Source organism: Lynx canadensis, chromosome D1 (genome assembly GCF_007474595.2).
Source record: "Lynx canadensis isolate LIC74 chromosome D1, mLynCan4.pri.v2, whole genome shotgun sequence".
Classification (NCBI taxonomy): Eukaryota; Metazoa; Chordata; class Mammalia; order Carnivora; family Felidae; genus Lynx; species Lynx canadensis.
In genome coordinates, this window is record NC_044312.2 from 85,470,933 (window position 1) to 85,494,383 (window position 23,451).

At 37.5% G+C, this 23,451-nt stretch overlaps 1 protein-coding gene across 1 annotated transcript in view; it reads right to left on the bottom strand.

Annotated features, from left to right (window-relative positions):
• LOC115525350 (doublecortin domain-containing protein 1-like) overlaps window positions 1-23,451 on the bottom strand; it is a 256,343-nt gene that overhangs the window by 66,804 nt on the left and 166,088 nt on the right. The window contains 4 exon segments of the mRNA XM_032594846.1: window positions 790-925; window positions 3,020-3,119; window positions 7,419-7,517; window positions 11,490-11,671. Coding sequence (XP_032450737.1) covers window positions 790-925; window positions 3,020-3,119; window positions 7,419-7,517; window positions 11,490-11,671 — 517 coding nt within the window.

Genomic DNA, 23,451 nt, shown 5'->3' on the forward strand with positions numbered 1-23,451 from the left:
AGACACAGCCAGGCTTCAGAGGGGCAGAGAGAGCAGAAAGGCTGGGTCAGGCAGGAAGCACCTCCCATCCAAAGCATTGTCTGGGCCAAAGGAATGGAACATGGTCACCCAGCCATGAATATCAGCCAGCAAGACCCAGAAAGCAAGACACCCTGTCCCCCAAGTTCTTCCCTTCTATCTGAGAGAGGAACTGAGGGAGACTCTGGGGAATGGGAAATATGAAAGCTCTCCCTAAAGAGACAATTTAAATTAGTTGGATGGGCCAAAATTTAAACCTGATCGGACATTTTATGTTTTCCTTAATGGAAGACAAAGAAGACTAAATTCGTTTTACTTTTCTTTTTTTTTTATTTTGTTAACATTTATTAATTTTTGAGAGACCGACAGAGACAGAGTGTGAGTGGGAGAGGGGCAGAGAGGGAGACACAGAATCCGAAGCAGGCTCCAGGCTCTGAGCTGTCAGCACAGAGCCCAATGTGGGGCTCAAACTCACAAACCAGGAGATCATGACCTGAGCCGAAGTCGGACGCTCAACCAACTGAGTCACCCAGGCACCCCTGGAAGACTGAATTTGTTAAAGACGAAATAAATTACACTTTCTTTGCACATCATTGTGTAGTGTGAATGAAAATATGCAATCCTGTTAAATACATACATTAGTTTAAAGAGCTAAACAGCAGGATATAGGGGTGAAATATGACCTATTTAAACAAGCACGGATTAAAAAAAGGCAGAATCAAGTATTTAATTTTGGCAATATATTTTATGGTAAATAATCCCAATGCTTACCCTCTATCTTATGTATGCTGCAGAAAGTTTGAATTTTAGAAATATCTGATGCTAAGTTCCTCAGGAAGATTTGCTTCTTTTGCTGAGCAATGGACACATCAGGATTGATCCAATGTTCTCCACATGAAACATATACCTAGCAAAGAAATGAGTCTCTGATCCCATGTACAACTCTTCACAGCAGGATTATTTGTAATCGCCCAAATCAGCCCAAAGTACAAACACAATGTCCTATAATCGGCAAATGGTTAAGCAAACTGTGACACCATTGACATATACTCAGTGATAAAAAGGCAAAACTATTGATAAACCTAACAACTTTGAAAGATCTCAAGGGTTTTATACTAAGGAAAAAAAGTACTTCTCCATACTATCTTTGCAACTTCCTGTAACTCTGTAATTTTTCAAAATAAAGTTATAAATAATTTGTTAAAGGAAGGAAGGAAAGAAGAAAGAAAGGAAAGGAGGGACACAGGGAGGGAGGGAGGGATCAGGGGTTTGTAAACTAGGGCTGAGGTCCAAATCTGGCCTGCTGCCTGTTTTTGTAAATAGAGTTTTATTAGAACATAGTTAGGCCCATTCGTGTACATGCTGTGACTGCTTTTGTGCATACAGTGGCAAGAGGTGATGTTTCGATAGAGACCATATGGTTTGTAAATATTTATAAACTAACCTTTTACAGAAAAAGTTTGACAATGACTGACTGGTATGGATGAACCTGTCATATGTTAATGTGGTTATTTCTAGATGCTCAGATTACAGATCATACCTGTTCTTCATGTTGCTTCTATGTCTGTCTTAAATGAATTCATATTTCTTTGAAGTAAGAAAAAACAGGGTGATATATGCAGAACATTCAGTTAAGAAGAAAAATGACACTCAGTGCTGCCACTTCCATGGTCCCACACTGGTGATTATACACATTCTCTGCATGACGACCCAGGGACAACTTTCTCGAAGACTTCTTTTTGAACAACAGCCTTCCTTTTCTCCTCTGTACACACTTGATCATGCAACTGTTGATGTTTCCATCTCTATGTTGGCTGCAAGTGACAGGTTTGTTTCTAGCAAATATACAGGATCTTATAACACTCACTCCCAACTTCATCCTACCTCCCTTCACCTCGGTGGCCTCAGAGACTTTTCCTTCCCTTCCCTTTATCTTTTTGTATCATATGGTCTAATGCAATCCACCTAATTCTTTCTGCAATAACACAATGAATAAACACAGCAGCAAAGGAGAGGAAAACCAACAAACTAAAACCTTGGAAGTGAGAGAAGTGGAATTCAAAAGAGATCTATCTACCAGACTCCAAGGACATGGACTTTCCCCTCTGTCATGCTGCTTCTGATATTGGTCACTGGTACTTCAGTTTAAGACTCCCTCAAGGGGTGGTGGAGGGGGAGGGGGTGACACCTGGGTGGCTCAGTCGGTTAAGTGGCTCAAGTCATGATCTCTAGTTTCATTTCGTGAGTTCGAGCCTGGCATTGGGCTTCCTGCTGTCAGTGCAGAGCCTGCTTCGGATCTTTTGTCCCTGTCTCTCTCTGCCCCTCCCCCCTCTCAAAAATAAACAAACATTAAAAGAAAAGATTCTCTCAAGAGGTCTTTGCATTCAGAGCCTGAGTTAACTTCTGATAATATGGTGTGAGCTTGGTTCTCTGCTCAAAGAATTTCAGGCATCAGTCAGGCAGGTTTTCTTTTCGAACTGATACCTCAACTCCCATCCCATAACAGTGGGCTGCTAAAGTCCTTCTTCTTAGCCTTCTCCAGCCACCCAAATAAGGCATGTGAAACACTAGATACAATTTTTTTTCTGAAAAAGTGAAATTATCACTTAGTAAGAAATCACTAAACAACTACATTTGGAAGGCCTCAAAAAGAGGAGAGGATCTCCTGCAGAGTAGAAGACAGAAATTACAAGTGGTTAATAATCTGGTCTTCTCCCCGCCTCCACCTTCATTTATAAAATGGGTGGTGAGGGCATCCACCCCACAGGGCTGTGATGGGCATTAAATGAGCTCATTTTCAGAAAGCCCTGAGGATAATGCCTAATGGTAAGCTCTCAACAGCTAGTGATCAGTGTTACTTTCTGAGGGTTGCTGGGTGAGGACAATTCTGAGAGAAAATAAGGGGGGAAGTGGTAAATGTCTGAAGTTTCACATTTTGAAACATTTGTCTTTTAGTTGTATGTGTAGAGTAACATTTCCAGTTTCACATTCATGTCCTTACCAATTCGTCCCTTCGGAGGTCTTTTAGGGCAAAGATTTCCTTTCCCTTTTCATTGAACAATCTCCGAGCTGCAGAGGGTAAATTTAAAATTTCGGTGCACCTGTAGTAAGAGACACAAAAATTCATCTTGTATACAGGAGGCTTCCGGCAAAGAAGAGAGAAAATATGAGAAATCAAGTCTTTAACAACTACTCGTGCTGCAGACCTGTGGAGACAGTCAAGAGGTAGGCCCTGCAGCCCATCAGGCTCTTGGAGTCTCATTCTCCTTATACAAGCTGGGGGACTTAGGCAAATTATTTAACCTCTCTAAGCCTACATTTCTCATCTTCCAGGGTTTTAGTGAAGATTAAGGGTTGATTTTGAGAAGTGCTTAGCACACTGCTGGGCACGATCAACAAATAAGCAGGCATATTATTCCTGATTCTCCATTCTTCAATATGCCCCTATACTTTCTATCTGTGTCTTTGTTTTTCTCATGCTCTTCCTTCTACCTAAAACACTTTCCTTGCTTTCTCTACTGAAGTTATATTCTTTCCCCAGAGTCATATCCATCACCAAGCAGCTCCTCATCTCCCTCCATTAGAAGTGATCTCTATAGCCCTTTAACGCCCTTTCAAATAGGGACTTTTAGCCTGGTTAAACATTAAAACAGTGATTTCCACCTCCTAGGCCCCAAACAAGCATTTGACCTGCCCTATGGCTGTCAAAATGAATGCATGTTTTCCCGTTTCCTGAGGAGCTCCCTATCTAGTCAGGGGAGAGACAGGTCAGCAACTGAAGTATAATACAAAGGGCTGGGTGCTGTCACAGGCACCTGGCCAGGGTGCTGTGAGAACCCGGGAAAAACAACACAATGAATTCCTCCAGGGAGCCTGTATCTAAGGAAGTGGCCTTTGGGTTGGTCTTTGACAGGTGAATAGGAGTTTGTCAAGAAGGGTTAGGACTTTGAGAAGTTTCGTATGGCTGGACTTGAGGGCACAGGGAGGAGCAGGAGCCAGACGAAGCTAGAAAAGAAGACAGGAACACACGGAAAGCACTTAAGATACCAGACTAATTAATTTGTACTCTATCCCATGAACAGCAGGAAGTCATTCAGGTGAGAGGAAAGAAATGTGGTGTTATCAGATCTGCTCTTTAGAAAGTTAACTGTCAGAAAGGTGGAAGATGGACTGAAGGCACGAGAGGCTGGAAATTACCCAGCCAGTTCAGGATAGCTGCAAGGAGGCGGGATTGTGGGAAGAGGAGGGAGAGTTTAAGGAATATGGCGGCTATTGAGAAAACTGTTGAGGTGATCCTGCCTTTGCAACAATTAAGTATAAAAGATTCTTGCTACATATAGTTTATATTAGAATGCACTATCTATAGTAAGTGAATGAGAAGTGACTTTGTGCTCATCAGGAAGGCTGAGCTGTATGAAGAATATTTCTCAATTTTATATCCTCAGATGGGATAAAGCAATTGAGCAGATAATTAGGCACTCCATTTCTCTGAGAGGTCTTGGAAGGAAATACACCTCGTGTCACAGCTCCGGAAACTGATGGACCGGCCTGGCCACATTTCTCATCCACAGGAGTTGCTGGGGAGGGAGTGGGAGAGAACTGTAGGAAGATTGAGTCCCCAGCCACAAGATGTGTCTGATTCTTTCTTTGCTGCCCAAAGACTCGACCCGATTTCTTCTACTTTCCCTAAATGGATATCTTTGTGGGTCCAGGCAGTTATAGCATAACCTAAGAAGAGTTACCATTATCGTATCTGATCCCACTCACATTTTCCTGGAGAACATTTGGACTATGGCAATATCCTGTTTTAGGACAATGAGTGGGAGAATAGAAGGGATGGGTGGTTGGTAAATCTCCCTTCCTTTTTTGAAACCCTGGTTTTAATAGTGCTGAATTTAATTGGCCCATGTAGGTGGGTTAGAGAGGACTGGGATAAGCTGTTTCCTCTGTATTTAATTCCTCTAAGTCACATGCCAGCCTACATAAATGGAGAGAGAAGAAAAGAATTGGCTGTTAAGTGCCTAATAAGGAGTGTGGACTCTGGAGCCACATTGCCTGGGTTCAAATCCCAGCCCTCCTATAGTGGCTATGTTAACTTCAAAGAAGTCACTTAATTTCTCTGAGCCTCATTTGCCCCATCAGTAAAAGACAGATATGGCAGTACTCATCTCACAGTGATGTTTTACAGATTACATGTGTGGATATTGGTAAAGCACCGGGCACATAAAATGTCAGCAACACATTATTCAAATGGATCAAGCACTGCAAGCATTTCATGTCTACTCTCACCTAATTCTTACACCATTTCTGAGAGGCCCATTTCACTGATGAGGAAACTGAGCCTGAAGGTGAGCTGCCTTGCCCAAGGTTACATAGCTAGCAAGGAGGAGAGCTGAAATTCCGACCTACATCTGAGTCGTTCACAACATTGTACGGCCTCCTGAGAGGCCATCATCATAGAATAATGACACACTAGATCTAAAGAATGGGGAGACTGAGGCCGGATGCTCGCAAGTGGCCCAGGGTTTCTCTGTCATGTGGAGGCAAAGGTCCTAGAACCAAGGTCCTCTGACTTACACACCAGGAGTTAGGACTGGCAACCACATGGCCTATTCAGATTTACAGGGAGTCCAGAAAAGCAGAGTCTTATCTCTGTGCTTTCTCAGGACTGAGTCGAGAGAGGAGCAGTAAGTGGAGCTGGCTCCATGAGGGCTGTATTTCACTACAACACAGGATGCCCTGGGAGAGGAGGGCAGGGGTGGGAGGGAGCAACTGTGTCTCCAGGGTCTGATCTGCAATAGTGGAGACTTCCTCCAATAGCTCGCCTGGACGCCCATCCCAGGAGCCCCACCACACCCTTCCAGTTATTTCAAAACAGTAACAAAACCCACAGAAGCTATGGATACATGCTTTCTTCTTTTCTTTATCTTCTTGCTTCTTATCTCCATATTTTTGTATCTTTTCTTTTTCTCTCGTCTCCATGTGGCCTTCCCCTAAGAGCTGCCCCTCCCAGGTTCTTTCCCCTTCCTGGTCATGTATAAAATGATCCCTTGATCATTTCCACTTCTGCACAATTAAATGCTGCCCCGTGTGGTTTTTTTTTTTTGTTGTTTGTTTCTTTTTTTTTTTTGAGTGTTTCACTAAGCAAACTGTCTTCCCAACAAGTTAGGAGTTTTCTGAGAGCAAGGAATGTCTTTCCCCTCCCTTTTTTTAATTTCCACCAGAATATCTAATGGCGGTTGATGTACATGACATGAACATAACAGATACTGAAAAGAATCAAATTCTTTAATGCTTTCCTTTTAGCTCTTCAACCAATCCTGTCTAACAAGGAGGAAAATGGGACTCCAAGAAGGGGAGTGCTTTGCTGAAGTTTTCCAGTTAGTTACTGGCAAACCTGGGGTTAAAATCAATCCCCTTGACTCTCAACCCAGTAGTCTTTTCAGTACTCCATGTTACCTACAACTTTAAGTATCAACAAAAACAATCTATGTTAGTAGATTTAGTAGATTGTCACACTACCAGATCTGCCTTTGAGATGGAAGCACTTAGAGATGGAAGAACTACCACCAACAAGAAGCGATCATCAAAACTATCTGTAGTGAATTATTAAAAAAAAAACCAGCATAATCTTCCTTGCATTCTGTAAGACCTCCCCCTCATATTCAACAAGACATTTTGGGGGCGCCTGGGTGGCTCAGTCAGTTAAGCGTCCAACTCTTGATTTTGGCTCAGGTTGTGATCTCACAGTTCGTGAGTTTAGCCCCACACTCGGCACTGTCAGTGCAGAACCTGCTTGGGATTCTCTCTCCCTCTCTCTCTCTCTGCCTATCCCTGGTGCACACATGTGCTCTCTCTCTCTCTCAAAATAAATAAATAAACTAAAAAAAAGACATATTTTTAAAAATGTTTATACCTGGTGTTCTGCCTTTAAACAGTTATCGAATTCTATGGAGTAACTCTTGTTTTGGTAGGAAAGTATTCATCAAAAGAAAAGTTACAATGCATTTCACAAATATGATGGATTGATGACAATTAAAAACTGGTTTAAAGTAGATAACGACTAACCTCAATTCAAACAAATAGAAACCAAAGAAAAGTGCTGTACAATTGTGATTTTTTTTTAAGTGGGACTAATTTATATTTACAGAATTGGTAGTTGAGAAGCAAGGGGAAGGAAATTGCCAGACCTTGAAATTTGGAGCAAAAATTTATTAACTAACACTAGTATCATAAACTCACATAGTTTATATATATCACAGATTAAAGACTCCAGAATCATTATGTTAACAAGAGCTTTCTTATACAGATAACATATGTATTTTGTGTTATGTGTTTTACGTAACTATTCAGGCATTGGAATGGAAAATACCTTTGCATTTAGGATAGTAAGTATTTACCTCTCCAAAAGTTGGTGAAATTCAGTCTGGATTGTTTCTGTTACAGGATATTTAGTATTGTAGTTTTTCACATTCTTTTTCCTTTCAGTGTCAACATTTCTGAAACAAATGATCCAAGATTTGACTGATATGTCAGTATACATTGTCAATTACATTTCATCTTTAAATATGTGAAAACATCATTAGGTTTTAATTTATCATAATTTGTCCTAAAATCATATGCCTTCTTAAAAAATGGGATTTCAAAAACTATTGCAATTAAAGGGCCACCTGGGTGGCTCAGTCAGTAAGCATCCAACTCTTGATCTTGGCTCAGGTCATAATGTCACAGTTGGTGAGATTGAGCCCTGCATCAAGCTAGGTACTGTCAGTGAGGAGCTTGCTTGGGATTCTCTCTCTCTCTCTCTCTCTGTCCCTCCCCCACCTCACACTTGCTCTTTCTCTCTCTCAGAATTAATAAACTTTAAAAAATCTATTGTAATTAAGTATTAAGCTTCATAAAAATTTATACTATGAGCAATTTATGTAAGAAAATGAATTTTCAGTATTTTAATCCTCTTCTAATAATGCTGAACATTCTGAGATGTGAATTTATCAATTTTAAATAAAATGTACAGAGTATATTCATTTGACTATGATGTTTTATTTCTATATTGTTCATACTCATATATTTATTCATATATTATTTATGTTATCAATCCAAACCTAAAAATTTTTAAACTGGAAAGCGAATAATAATGATCACAGAAAAAATGCTTAATTGTTAATATATAACTATTCAAATTTTTAAGTTAGAAAACTATCTGGTATAGTTTTAGAATCTCTATGTAATATTAAGTGAAAGAAATATGGTCAAATATGGTTATTCATTCATTCACAAAAAATGGTAATCAAATATAATTAATAATAAATAAAAGGATAGATGACTGAATGAATAAATGAATGAATTCAATAAGCACTAATTTAGGGCCTATTGTGGGCCTTGTATCATGTGGTGAATAAAATGGCTTAATATTTGATTGACAAGAACACACTGTCCCATGACCCGACCATAGCAGAAAGCACATATATGGATGAAGAACACATTGTCCCTGTTCTCTGTCTCATGGGTAGAAACATAAGCAGATAACCACAACACAGAGTGGTAGGAGCTATGTTGGGGAGAAGCCCACAGTGATCAAAGCAATGGAGAATGTAGAGAAACAAGCTACAACTAACTAATTAAGGGGTGGGAAGGGAAGTGTCAAGTTTAGGGTCAACATCTAGAAATGAAATCCAAACTCATTCCCAGAAGACCTTTATAATTTTAAAGCAGTCAGAAGGTGTTAGGGAGTGGCAGGGATTTAAGAGTGGGAATTGGAGAGAGTGTTGATAACAGACAGAGCTAGAAAAATAATACACAGGAACAAATCATAAAGACCCTTAAACACTGTATGAAGGTGCTTGAATGAGTCCAGGGATCATAACTTACTAACAATGTACTCATTAAAATTATCTAAAAATATAAAGTTTATAGGGTGCCTGGGTGGCTCAGTCGGTTGAGCGACTGACTTTGGCTCAGGTCACGATCTTGCAGTTTGTGAGTTCGAGCCCCACATCGGGCTCTGTGCTGACAGCTTGGAGCCTGGAGCCTGCTTCAGATTCTGTGTCTCCTTCTCTCTCTGCCCCTCCCCCACTTGTGCTCTGTCTCTCTCTGTCTACCAAAAATACATAAAATATAAAAAAAATTAAAAATATAAAGTTTATTACATAGCTTCACATTGAGCCTTTCTTCTTACAATTCCTTAAAAAAACACTATAAAATTTCCGTGTTTAACTTACTATTCTGAGAGATGAAATTCACCTTGAAATCATAATGGTTTTAATTTATATGAGTTTGACAGCCACTATTCAAGATGAATTGACAAGATCTTGTTACTCATCAAGAATAATGATGAACTCAGTAATAAACAAATGATATTTGACCTTCCTTTGGCTTTGTAAATGAAGGAACTAGCAACAACAAATTCCTCTCAAACTGTCTAGAATGATTTATTAAGTAACTAAAGGACAGCACGCTACTAGGATAGGATTTGGTTAAAAGGAATCTGTATTCATCATGCTAGCTTGATTTTGTGTGTAGACACTAAACAGCCCAACTATCTTTCCTTTCAAGTGAATGCAAGTAATGAACCCCTATATGTCACTAGCATTTATTTCTTCTGAAAGAAAAAATATTTAGCTTGGATATATTAAAAGTAGTACAGCAGGACTTCTACTTTGCACAACTCTGGGTTGCCATTTATATAGAATACAATGTGAAAAGTGCCCTTGGAGCTGGGCAATGCATCTGCCCCTTAAGGTTAGCTAAAATCTTTCCATTTGAACCTTTTGTTAACCAGTACTTACATACAGCTCTGAGGGCAAACAAGGCTATTGAGGATCCTGTAGAAAACTTTCTGAGTCGACCAAGAAAAATTAATGTGTGTTTAGCAGAGTGTTAGTGTCAAGTGTATGCCAGTGTATTTTAATTATTTGGGAATAATTAATTTATGCAGTGAACAGAGTGAATACTTGATTAATTAGGGCACGCTGTTCCATGAATATAACAGAGGGCTTCATATACTTTCACTGGAATAGTCCACATTAACAAATCTCTCAAATTATGTTTGGATTACCTGATTGAACTACGCATTTTAAAACATTAATGTGAAAAGATAAAATATGTATATAGTTTTGAGCCACACTGAAGGATATAGTGTAGAAAGATAAATGCAGGAAGGGACAAAAATTATGTGTTAACTTTGGATGTTTAAAAAAAGTCATATACTACTTTAAGGGCATTACCCTCACATTTTACATCTAGCTGAATGAGCTAATTATGAAGTGTATGCGTCAAAGATTTCAATTTCAGGCTTGACTTTACTTTGAAGATTAATTTTTTACTTTATCATCTTTACAGGCAGTTCAGTGGACAGCCGAACTGAATGTTACTCATTGTTCAGCGGTGTATGAAGTATATTTAATCAATGTGAAGGAAGTAATATTAAATGATTATCAGCAGCCTCAAATATTCTAAACATCTCAAAAGAAAGGTCAAGAGGTAAAATCACTGCTAATAATATGAGAAACAATGTATTTAACTCATTCTTTACATCGCAGCTTTGCACTGGTCTGAGATTTCTTTTGTCATAAAACATAATGAAAATACAGCAGGTGATTTTTCTGCAATGTTGGAGAAATATTGGCTGTATGAAATTTTATTCCAATCTTTTAACATAAGCTAAATTGCAGATCAATGTTTTCCTAGGATGAAGCTTTTAAAATGGTATTCTAAGGCAGAGATATAAATTATATGAAGCTATATTTTGAGAACTATATTTGTATGTTAAATATGCCAGAAATCTTAATGTAAATAATAATGTACAATAATAATTTAAAAAGGAATTACACAATTCTATTTAAGAAGCCATTTATGAACTCAGTTATTTTGAGATACATTAATAAAACAAAAGTGCTAATTCAAAATGGACATTGATTCTACAACTTTTTTTGATCAGAATTACTCATTTCTGATTCTTTTCCCCTGTGCTTAGCCTAAATCAGTAGGGTTAAATTCCCAACAAATTTTAACTAATTCTTAGTCTCTATTTTCATCTCCAAATATCAACATGAGAACCCTTTTTAAAAATAAACATGGGCGCCTGTATGGCTCAGTTGGTTGAGCATCTGACTTCAACTCAAGTCATGATCTCACAGTTCATGAGTTCAAGCCCTCATGGGCTCTTTGTTGTCCAGCGCAGGGCCAGCCTCAGATCCTCTGTTCCCTTCTCTCTGCCCCTCCCCCATTCATTCTCTCTCTCTTTCTCTCTCTCTCACACACAAAAATAAATATTTTTAAAAACTGCTTTAAAAATTAATGTCTGTAAAAGTTAAATCTTTATTTATAAATGTATACGAAATAATAAAAAGATACGACCCAGATTGCTTTTTATAAACAAGCAAACACAGAATTCTCCCAGAAAAGCATACACAATGAAGACAAAAATTTGTAGAAATTAGAAACAAGAAGTATGAATAAGTTGTTCTTACAGAATTTTCCGTCCAGGTGAGACATCTGGACTGATTAGAACAATGGCTCTGTTTTTATTCTTGTCTCCATTCCGCAAAACTCTCAGCCTCACAGGGACAGGTGGCCCTGGGGTCTTACAGATGGATTTCTTCATGGGAGGACTGTTTGGAATCAGCAATCCTTCTATTGGCCAATCAAACTCCTTCAGAAAAAAATGACAAAGAATGTGATAATAAGTAAGAAGAGTCATTTCTAGATATAAAAAAAAATTTAAACACACAACTTATACCTTTAATTTTTTGTTCATTCATCAGAAAATGTATTGGCCACCTAAGATGTTTCAGACAATTCCAAGTGATGTTTTACTTAATTAGAGAGGAAACATTTTAAGATGAGCAGTTTAAAAATGTGCGTACAACCTGTGTTGTATTACAGCATAGAGGACTTAGTTCTTCTTGGAGAAACATCATTCTAAAAAGATAAAACTGAATTAACTGGATGCTTTTTGCTTGTGTGTGAAGTATCTTTAATCGATGTGAAGAATGTGCAAAGAGTGGTTTTACAATAGTCTGAGATAGTATCCTCTTAAGCTAGATCTATTTGGCAAAAAGAACATATTTGAGGAGCTCTCCAAAAACCAGAATGAGAGGACAAAAGAACTTAGACAAATTTCAGATGTTTCAGTTGCCAAACTCACTTACTTTGTATCGTTCATTCATTTATTTATTTATTAATTCATGCATTTTCTAAATATTGATTGATGGTTTACTATATTCCAGGCACAGTAGGAGGCACTGGAAATAAAACGGCACAAGACAGAATACTCTTCCTCAAGGAATTTCCAGCACGGCCTCAAAAACTTACCTAGAAATACATTGGCAATTACAATAGTGTGTGTACAACCGCAACAGAGAACTGGGTGTGATAGGACCACACAGGAGGAGAACCTACCTTAAAAATGCAGTGCAGCAGATCTGAAGCTTCAGTTGGAGTTAGTGTAGTAAAGGATGGGTAAAAAGACAGGGCATAGAGTAGGTAAGAGACTTAAGGATTAACAGAACATGCTATTTGGGTGGTAAAAAGAGGCAAGGATTGCTCCCAGGTTTGTAGTTTGAGCAACTGGGTGGATGGTATGGCTAGTCACAAAAATAAACTTTTGTGGAAGAAGAGTAAACAGGGGGACAGATGATCAGAGATGATGTTGTTAGGCAAGGTCTAAATTCTTTCATTTTTTTCCCTATCTGCATAAATAATTGTCCTGGCGGCAATTAATCCCCCATTAATCTGCAATGACCATCCTGTAAAATACCTCAATTCCATTTAAGTGTGCATCTGTTTCTATGTGTCTATTCTCTTCAATTGTTGATTTCCCTATCCTTATACAGGACTCTACTGCCTTGATTACAACAGCTTTATATTTGATAATTTTTCATATTTGACAGGGCAACTACCCTCACCTTGTTATTATTCTTTGGAAATTGGCTTCTGTTGGCCCTTTAATATTTCATATATTTATGAATCAGCTTGCTTAGTTTTCTAAAAGTCTGTGTGGGATATTAATGCTCTGCATAACTTCCTATCAGTCCCATTTTGGTAAGATTTTTTTGTGAATGTCCATTGAGTCATATAAAAATCTTTTTATCTGCATTTGTTGAGATGTGTTTGTATGATTATTTATCCTTTCATCGGCTCTGTGTTAATTACATTAATTAATTTAAAAAAATTTTTCTTTAATATTTAATTTTTGAGAGAGAAAGACAGCATGAGTGGGGGAAGGGAAGAGAGAGACACAGAATCCAAAGCAGGCCCCACGCTCACATGCTGTCAGCACAGAGCCCGAAGCAGGGCTTGAACTCACTAACTGGGAGATCATGACCTGAACTGAAGTCAGAAGCTTAACTGACTGAGCCACCCAGCCATCCCTAATTTTTTGAAATTTTAAACTAATATTGCATTCGTGGATCAATCTAAATTGGTCACAGTGTCTTATCTTTTTTACAGATTACTAAATTCAATTTGCTAGTATTTACATTAGGATTTTTGCATGTATGTTCATAAATGAAATTAATGTGTAGTTTTCTTATACTAACTTTGTCGAGTTTTGGTATTTTTATCCCAACCTCATGAAATGAGTTAGACAGTGTTGCTTCTTTTTTATCTGCCAATAAATCTACTTGGTATTGGTGTTCTCTTGGTGGGGAGATTTTAACTATTGATTCTATTTCTTCCACAATTATTGGATTATTCAGGCTTTTTGCTTCTTCTTGACTCCATTCTAAGTTACTTCTGTGCAGGACGTTGACCATTCTGTTTAAGTTATAATATTTATTAGCATAAAGTTACTTATACTATCCTCTTATTATCTCCTTAATCTCTCAGTATCTGTATTTACATCTTTCCTTTATTTCTAATATTATGTACCTTTACTATTTTTTCTTAATCAGTTTGGCCAGGTATATCAAAGCAACAAATTTTTGACTTTGTTGATTTGTTTTGTATGTTTCGTATTAATTTCTGCTAACTTTCTATGTCTTTCCTTCTAATTCTTTGAGTTTGTTTTGCTATTATATTCCTGACTTTTCAAATTGGAAGCTTATCTCATTAATTTTTAGCCTCTCTTCTTTTTCAATTTAAGTATTTAAGGTTGTACATTTCCTTCAAGTACACTTCAGCTACATCTCACACATTTTGTTTTGGTTCTTAAATACAGTATTTCTTTTTTAATTTTTCATCATGATTTCTTCTTTATCCCATGAGTTAATTAAAATGTCTATCTAAATTTCCCAATATTGGGCCTTTTTTATTTATTTATTTATATTATTTATTTATTTATTTATTTTTAACTTAATCCATCAGCAAAACCTGCTTCTACTTTCAAAATATATCTAGGACTGTTCTACTCGTAAACACCTCCACTCCCACAGTGCTGGTCCACTAGTTTCTCTTATCTACAAATTGCAAAACTCTTCTGCTTATTCTTGCTTCCATCTTATCCCCCTTTTGTTCCATTATTATAATGATCCTGTTATACTTAAGTCAGAGCACATCACCCCTCTAACTCCTCTGTTCCACACCCTCCCATCTCAGTAAGAGTCAAAGATTTTCAAATGGCTTACAAGGCTCTGCATGATCTCTACCCCATCTGACTTTATCTCCCACTGCTCTCCCCCTCACAAATACTGCTGCCATATTTACCTCATTGTTCCTGAAAGACACCATTGCAGGCTCTTTGCATTTCTTGGCATGTTCTTGCCCTAGGGAGCTGTTTGTTCTTCAGGTCTTTACTCAAGTATCACCTCAATAAAGGCTTCTCAAGGCAATCAGAAATTTCCAAACCCTGTCCTGCCTCACCTTCCCCCCCCCCCCACCAACATTCTCTATCCCCTATTCTTGCTTCTATTTTCTTCTTAATTCTTATCACTAACATTCAGAAGAGCATCTCGTGAAGTGGCTAAGAGCTTGGGCTCTGGAGTCAGACTTCCTGAATTTGAATTTTTGAGCCATCATTCTCGCTGTGTGAACTTGGGGTAAACACTTGACCCAAATGAGATGGAAGTTAATGGATCAATTCTTTCCTTTTTGTCCTGCAGGAGAGACTCTCCTAAAATCACTGTTTAAATGGCTTATTGAAAGACAGCTTGAAAGCACATCACTTATTGGCTCTCCTTCCTTCCCTGCTTGTCCCTGGGATCGCACATCCTAACGAGATAGTAGCATAGAAGTCATTTGCCTCAGATTCTGCTTTCTGAGGAACCCAAGCAGTGAGACCATAATCCGCATGAACTATTAATGGAAGAAGTTTCCTAAAGGGGATATGGGTACCAATACCCAAAGGATGGAGAAGTCATGATAGGCAGGCAGAAAGCTCAAACAATCACTACAGATGTGGCCTTAGAATCCTAGCAGTGTCTAAGATCCAGGTGTGCTGGGGAGACATGTTGGCATGTGAGAATAATACAGACCAAAATGCATGGCCTTTAGTTTATGGAAAAGAGACCAGTTTTTAAAAGCTAGTATAATAAGGAAATTTTACTAATTTATATTCTCTTGAAAAATATTTAGAATCTTGCAAATATATTGAACAAACACATAGTTCAAAAATGTGCTTTAAATGTTATGAACAAAATCTGAAGGTTGTAAAAATTAAATATTCTGAAACAGTATTATAATGCTCTAATTTGCGAAATGAGTGAATAAATAAAATGAATTGCATTTAATTAGGATAAAAACAGTGTAAATAAATGTTCAAAATCTCATGAGTAGAGTGCTTTTCAGTTTAGTCTTTTTTCCATTATATTGTAATATAATACTTTGTTTAGTAAATATGTTTATAATGATGGAATATCACCCCTCTAAACAAACAAACTTTGAATTAATAAAGTTTTTCTGTATTCCTGACCTTCATTGAGGGCATTTTACCTCCATGGAATTTAAAAGCAAAGGACAGACTATAAGGTGTATATAAAGATATGTATCTATCATCAATGGAGGAACATGGGGCTGTTCTCCCTTACTACAGTTACTGAAAAGAAATATGTTATGACAAACTCATTGTGTAGTTTCATTTGAGGCATTCCTGTTATATAAATTTTCACTTAATGTGAGGGATGGTGAGAGTGAAGTTACATAATTTCTTTAAGAAGTAAATTCAGGACTGGGGCACCTGGTAGCTCAGATGGTTGAGTGTCCAACTCTTGATTTTGGCTCAGGTCATGATCTCAGGGCTGGTCATGAGATTGTGCCCCTCAATGGGCTCCCTTCTGGGTGTGGAGCCTGCTTAAAATTCTCTTTCTCCCTCCCTCTGCCCCTCCCTTGCTTGTGTGCACAGGTACACATGTGAGCACTCTCTCACTCTCTCTCTAAAAGTGAAAAAAAAGAAGTTCAGAACTTACCTGTAATTATTTTACAACAAAGATCTTAGGCAATTCAGAGCAAATCAACATTTACATGAGTTTTAGACATAAATGATCATGAAATGGGAGAGATGAGGGAGAATAATCTTCTCATTACTGTCACATTGACTGGAAGTCCTAGCCACAGCAATTAGGCAACAAAAAGAAATAAAAGTCATCCAAATCAGTAAGGAAGAAGTAAAATTTCCACTATTTGCAGGTGACATGATATTATAGATAGAGAACCTGAAATACTCCACCAAAAAAACCCGCTAGAACTGATAAACAAATTCAGTAAAGGCAGAGGGTACAAAATCAATGTACAGAAATCAGTTGTATTTCTATACACCAATAATTAAGCAGCAGAGAGAGAAATTAAAAAAAAATGATTCTATTTACAATTGCACCAAAATAATAAGATACCTAGGAATAAACCTAACTAAATGGGTGAAAGACCTGTACTCTGAAATCTATAAAACAGTAATGAAAGAAATTGAATATGACACAGGGAAATGGAAAGACATCCCATGCTTATGGATTGGAAGAACAAATATTGCTAAAATGTCTATACTACCTAAAGCAATCTGCACATGTAATGCAATCCCTATCAAAATACCAATAGCATTTTTCACAGAACTAGAAAAAAATATTCCTAAAATTTGTATGGAACCACAAAATATCCCAAATAGCCAGAGCAATCTTTAAAAAGAAAAGCAAAGCTGGAGGTATACAATTCCAAGCTTCAAGTTATGTTACAAAGCTGTAGTGATCAAAACAGTATGGTACTGGCACAAAGATAGATACATAGATCAATGGAATAGAATAGAAAACCCAGAAGTAAACCCTCAATTATATGGTCAATTAATCCTCAACAAAGCAGGAAAAAGTATCCAAAGGGACAACAACTGTCTCTTTAACACATGGTATTGAAAAAACTGGACGGCAACATGCAAAGAATGAAACTGTACCACTTTCTTATACCATACATAAAAATGAAGTCAAAATGGATTAAAGACATAAATGTGAGACCTGAAACCATAGAAACCCTAGAAGAGAACACAGGCAGTAACTTCTCTGACATTGGCTATAGCAATTTTTTTCTCAAAATGTCTCCTGAGGCAAGAGAAACAAAAGCAAAATAATTATTGGGACTACATCAAATAAAAAGCTTCTGCACAGTGAAAAAAAAATCAACAAAACTGAAAGGCAACCTATGGAATGGGAGAAGATATTTGTAAATGACATATCAATAAAGGGTTAGTGTCCAAACTATATAAAGAACTTCTAAAACTTAACACCCTAAAAACCAAATAATCCAATTCAAAAGTCGGCAGAAGACATAAACAGACATTTCTCCAAAAAAGACGTACAGATGGCCAACAGACACGTGAAAAGATGATCATCATCACTTATCATTAGGGAAATGCAAATCAAAACTACAATGAGACATCACCTTATGCCTGTCAAAACAGCTAAAATCAACAACACAGGAAACAACGGGTGTTGGCAAGGATGTGGAGAGAGAAAGAATCCTCTTGCACTGTTGGTAGGAATACAAACTGGTGCAGTCACCCTGGGAAACAGGATGGAGATTCCTCAGAAAGTTGAAAATAGAACTACCCTACAATCCTGCAATCACAGTACTGGGTATTTACCCAAAGAATACAAAAAAAAACCCAAAAAACCATCAGTTCCAAGGGATACATGCACCCTTACGTTTATAGCAGCATTATTTAAAATAGCCAAGATATGGAAGCAGGCCAAGTATCCATCAATTGATGAGTGGATAAAAAAGATGTTGGGAAGCAAAGATGTGGTGTGTGTGTGTATGTGTGTGTGTGTGTGTGTGTGTGTGTGTGTGTATACATATATATACATATATACATATATATGTGTATACCACACATATATATGTATATATAATGGAATATTATTCACCCATAAAAAATAATGGAATCTTACCATTTGTAACTATGTGGTTGGAGCTAGACAGTATTATGGTGAGCAAAATAAGTCAGTCAGAGAAAGACGAATACCATATGAATTCATTCACATGTGGAATTTAAGAAACAAAACAAATGAGAGAGAGAGAGAAATCAAGAGACAGACTCTTGGGGCGCCTGGGTGGCTCAGTCAGTTAAGCGTCCGACTTCAGCTCAGGTCGCGATCTCGCGGTCCGTGAGTTCAAGCCCCACGTTGGGCTCTGGGCTGATGGCTCAGAGCCTGGAGCCTGCTTCCGATTCTGTGTTTTGCTCTCTCTCTGCCCCTCCCCCGTTCGTGCTCTGTCTCTCTCTGTCTCAAAAAAAATAAACGTTAAAAAAAAGTTAAAAAAAAAAAAGGAACAGACTCTTAATGATAGAAAACAAACGGATGGTCAGTAGAGGGGTGGTGGGGGGGTGGTAATAGGTCATGGGGATTAAGGAGTGCACTTGTCATGATGCACACAGGGTGATGTGTGAAATTGCTGAATCACTATGTTGTACACCTGACACTAATATTACACTGTATGTTAACTAACTGGAATTAAACTAAAAGTTTAAAAAAGTTCCTAAGCTCCTAAATTGCTACAGACAGCAACTGTAGCCCCACAGTACCAACCAATTGCTGACTTCAGACAGCTTCCTTTGCTTTTCAGTTAAATGAAGTAAGCCCAAGGGTCTTCTCTATGGGACACCATGGAACACAACCCAAAGAAACGGAATATTATCTTGAAGGACAACAAAACATGTATAATTAACTAATAAGCATGGAGAGCTATTTCCTCCCCAACATTTTCTCCGTTGGAATTCTTATGTTCCCATTCATTTCTTTATTGGTCTTCTCTGTGTTCACAATATTCCATGCTGTTGCTGCATTGTCAGGAGATGGGTCTCGGTGCTCACTTATGCTGATAATTCTGCTTTTCTTTTTCACCTCTCTCTCATGACAAGAGAGAGGCTGTGCTTCTTTGGAAAGTCCAACTCTTAACTAGTTATCTAAATTTCTTAATCATACTGGTCCTCCTTTATCTATGTGATATTAATAATAAACTAATGGATTCTTCAATTCCCTGGCTTGGGCCTTCTTACACTTCCCCTTTTTAATGTCTTAAAAAATTAATAAAATGTTTACTTTTCACTATTTTGTTTAAAATGGGCTCTCCTAATAGTTACATTTTAATTTAATAATTTGGGAATCTAAAAATCACTATCCAGTGGCCCATTCCAAAATCTTAAGTCTCTTTAATCTCACTTTCCAGCAATTTCATCCTTGAATATGAAAATCCATTGCTCCTTACCTTTAAGTTTTAAAAATACAACTTCTCAATTTACAACTTTTTTCCCAAGGGATAAGAAAATAGCTTGAGTTCCGATAAATTATTCTAGTGAACTTAGTCACAGAATAAACAAAAAGAAGTCATTAACTTTATAATTTTATAAGGTTTTAACATATCTTAAGAATACTGATATCCTGAGGTGCATGGGTGGCTCAGTCGGTTAAGTGTCTGACTTCAGCTGAGGTCATGATCTCAGAGTTCATGAGTTTGTGAGTTCGAACTCCTCCATAAAAACAGATTATATTTAATTTGAGTAAGAACTTTTTAAGTTCCCTGCCTGGTAAGTGTTTTCTTCTCTTTCTCAAACATTGCAAGAACTAAGAGTACTCTTAGGCTGAGTCATTTTGAAATACACGGTCAATTTGTATTATTTAGCTAATTTAATGCCTTAGTCCTTTCCTTTTGGTTTATCAGTGAGGACCAGAGTTTTGTTGGGGTACAGTCTTATCTCTCCACCCAATGCTATTATTCTATTTGAATGGCTAGAGAACTTTTCAGAGGTCCATTTTTATTCCTAAGACCATGTAGCTGTCAAATCTCAGACCAATCACAAAAATGCATTTTTTAATGGTAAATTTTAAAGGAACGGGGTTAACTTAGGTTTCCTAATATAATTACCATGCATCATTTAAATCAATTAATTAATTAACTGAATTATTTTACTTATATACTGAAGTTAAAGATGTAGGCACAATAGCTGTGAAATTTGAAATTATTATAATTTTCTCTCTTTTCCTACAAAAGAACACTTCCTTGTGAGGCATCTCTGTTCACCTCCCACCCCACTGGGTGGTAGGAAGCTTGATATTCCAATTAGAGGTGTTCCAATTTCTGCCAGTTTAAAACAGCTTTTTTGGTTTTTGTTTTTAGCTGTGTCCTTTCTATACATATTCAACCAAACTGAAGTTTCAAATTTTTACCAGAACTGTTGTTTCCTTTCAGAGATATACCCTTCCCTTCCCCTTCCTCAGTGTGGTTTCAGGTAGATGAAAATTCTATAAACTGTATACCATTGGGATAGGGGTCCATGGTCTACAGGTGAGTACGCAGCCTTGATCCTCAGAGGCCTCTGTGTATTGGCCTCTTGTGCTCTTTGGCCACTGGACAACCTGCTGGCATCTGAACACCATCAGTTGAGGGGTAGTTATCCTGTCTCCTCTCTGGGTTTTAGCCTCTGTTTTCCTGAACCTCTGGAGAAAAATCCCTGTATCCCTCATTAGAAAAATCAGACATTGGTGAGTTGGTACAATTCGCAGTTTTTTTTCCTTGGCTTATTCTGGGCCCATTGGTCTCTCTGTGCACCTCTCTGCCCTTGGCTCCATGTTGGCTCTCACTAGTGCTGCAAACACGAGTCTTAGACACATAGTTTACCTAGTCATGACTCAGGCTGCCCAACCCACAGTCTCTGGTATTTGGAAGAAGAACTTCTTTCCCACTTAACAAAACTCATATCTAGACTGCTGCTTCACTACTAAATATAAGAACGTCTAAATATAAGAATATCTTTGGGGCCTAAGTAAATGACTTCTTGGCTTCAGATCCATCTGTCTTTTCCTGAAGTGCTGAGACTCATTTAATCAGTGAGGAGGCATAGGAAACTGTGACTTAAGGGAAAGAGAAAACTTGATTGAAATCAGAAAGCATGATAAAACAACTAAAAAATTCAGGAGAAAAATAGTTCTAAAATCTTTAGAGTGTATCAATGACATGAGGATAAAGCAAAAATACTAGGGACCCAGAGAGGTAAACAAAATGCTGAAACTGGATTTTATTTTAGGAATCTGACACACCCCCAATGAATTGAGTTTCTCCTTCCATTGTCTTGCAGGGGAAGGACACAAGAGACAAATTCAAGGCCTACCCAAAGTGGGAAGTCTAACAAAAACGCTCCCCTCATAAACAAGAGTCACGATAAGTTAATATCATTGAAAACCAAACCAGAAATGATACCCTCCAGGTGGCTGCAAGTAAAATAGATTATTTCAAACATTTTCTCTGTGTAGAAGAGAAAAATAATCTTCACTGAGAATTCATACCACACAGGATGACCCTCACTTGTAGTTTAAAATACATGAGAAAGATGAAGAGAAATTAATTATCTGAAAGAAAAATGCCTAAAAACACAATGCAAAAATGTACCATAAAGAGACAAAGACATGAGAAATACAAAAGAGAGATTGGAGGCATTGGAGGTCAAATCAGAAGCTCTAGCTCACACCTAATCAGGGTTTTCTGTAAAGAATGGAATGAAGGGATATAGGCAGAGACTATTGAATGGTGATAAATTTCCAGGGATGATGCACGGTACCAATCCACAGATTCAAGAACCCCAAGCAGGAAAATAAAAGCAATCCTCCCTTAGACATTTTGTGGTGAAGCTGAAAATATCAAAGAAAAGGAAAGATACTAAAAGTAGCCAGAGAAAAGATTACCTTCAAGGGATTAACATTTAGAAAGATACATGGTGCTCAATAACAACAATGGAAGGTAGAAGTCAGTGATGACATCTTCCATTCACTAAGTGAAAATACCTTATATAAAGGAGGGCAAAGAAACACATTTTCAGATAAGTAAAAACGAAAAGAGTTTGTTACCAATAACTTAAAGAAGGGTATGCTAGATAGAAGAAAAGTAATCACAGGTGGAAGGACTGAGATAGAAGAAGGAATTATAACAATAAAGAGGGGGAAGGAATGGGGCTAAATCTAAATAAATATTTGCTACATATAAGAATTTAAAATTTTGGGGAAATTTTTAAAAGAAATTTCAGGGAAGCCTGGGTGGCTCAGTCAGTTAAGCGTCCAACTTCAGCTCAGGCCATGATCTCAGGGCTAGGGTTTGAGCCCTACATCGGGCTCTGAACTGTCAGCACTCTGAGCTCTCAGAGCTGTGCTGACAGCTCAGAGCCTGGAGACTGCTTTGGATTCTGTGCTCCCTCTCTCTCTGCCCTCCCCTCATGCTCTGTCTCTCAAAAATGAATAAATGTTAAAAAATAAAAAAAAAATTTTTTAATGTTTGTTTATTTTGACAGAGAGAGAGACGAGCATGAGTAGGGGAAGGGAAGAGAGAGAAGGAGACACAGAATCCAAAGCAGGCTCCAGGCTGAGCTGTCAGCACAGAGCCAATGCGGGGCTCGAACTCACAGACTGTGAGATCATGACCTGAGCCAAAGTCGGACGCTCAACCGACTGAGCCACCTAGGCTCCCCTAAAAAAATTTTTTAAGATAAATTTCATGGCAATAATAGCATATGTTACAAATTGTGTGACTGAAGTTAAGGTATTCTAATGTTCTCAATTATTTGGGAGAAGAGTAAATATATTTGTTTACTTTAGATTTTGATCACTTACATATGCAAGCTTAAACATGCAGAGAAATAACACAAAAGAATGGAAATGGAGTGTATAACTTCCAAACTCTACTAGGGGGAAATGTAATGAGAAAAAAAGTCAATCTAAAAGAACATAAAAATGGAGAAAAATGAAACATAAGAAAACCAGGACATATAGAAAGCAAATAATAATCCAAAATATCTGTTGTGACAAAAATAGAAAAGACCAAATCCTTTAGTTTAAAGATTGTCAGATAATTGTTCTCATATTAACTGTATACCAAGGAACTTCCTAAACAGAATATACAAATATAGAAAGTAAAGAAATGAAAGAAGATATATTAAGCAAGTAAAAATAAAAAAAAATAATAATTAGCTGGGAAATTTTATATTAATATTGCATAATTGAGATTTTTACTAGAGCTAGGGAGAATCTTACTGAA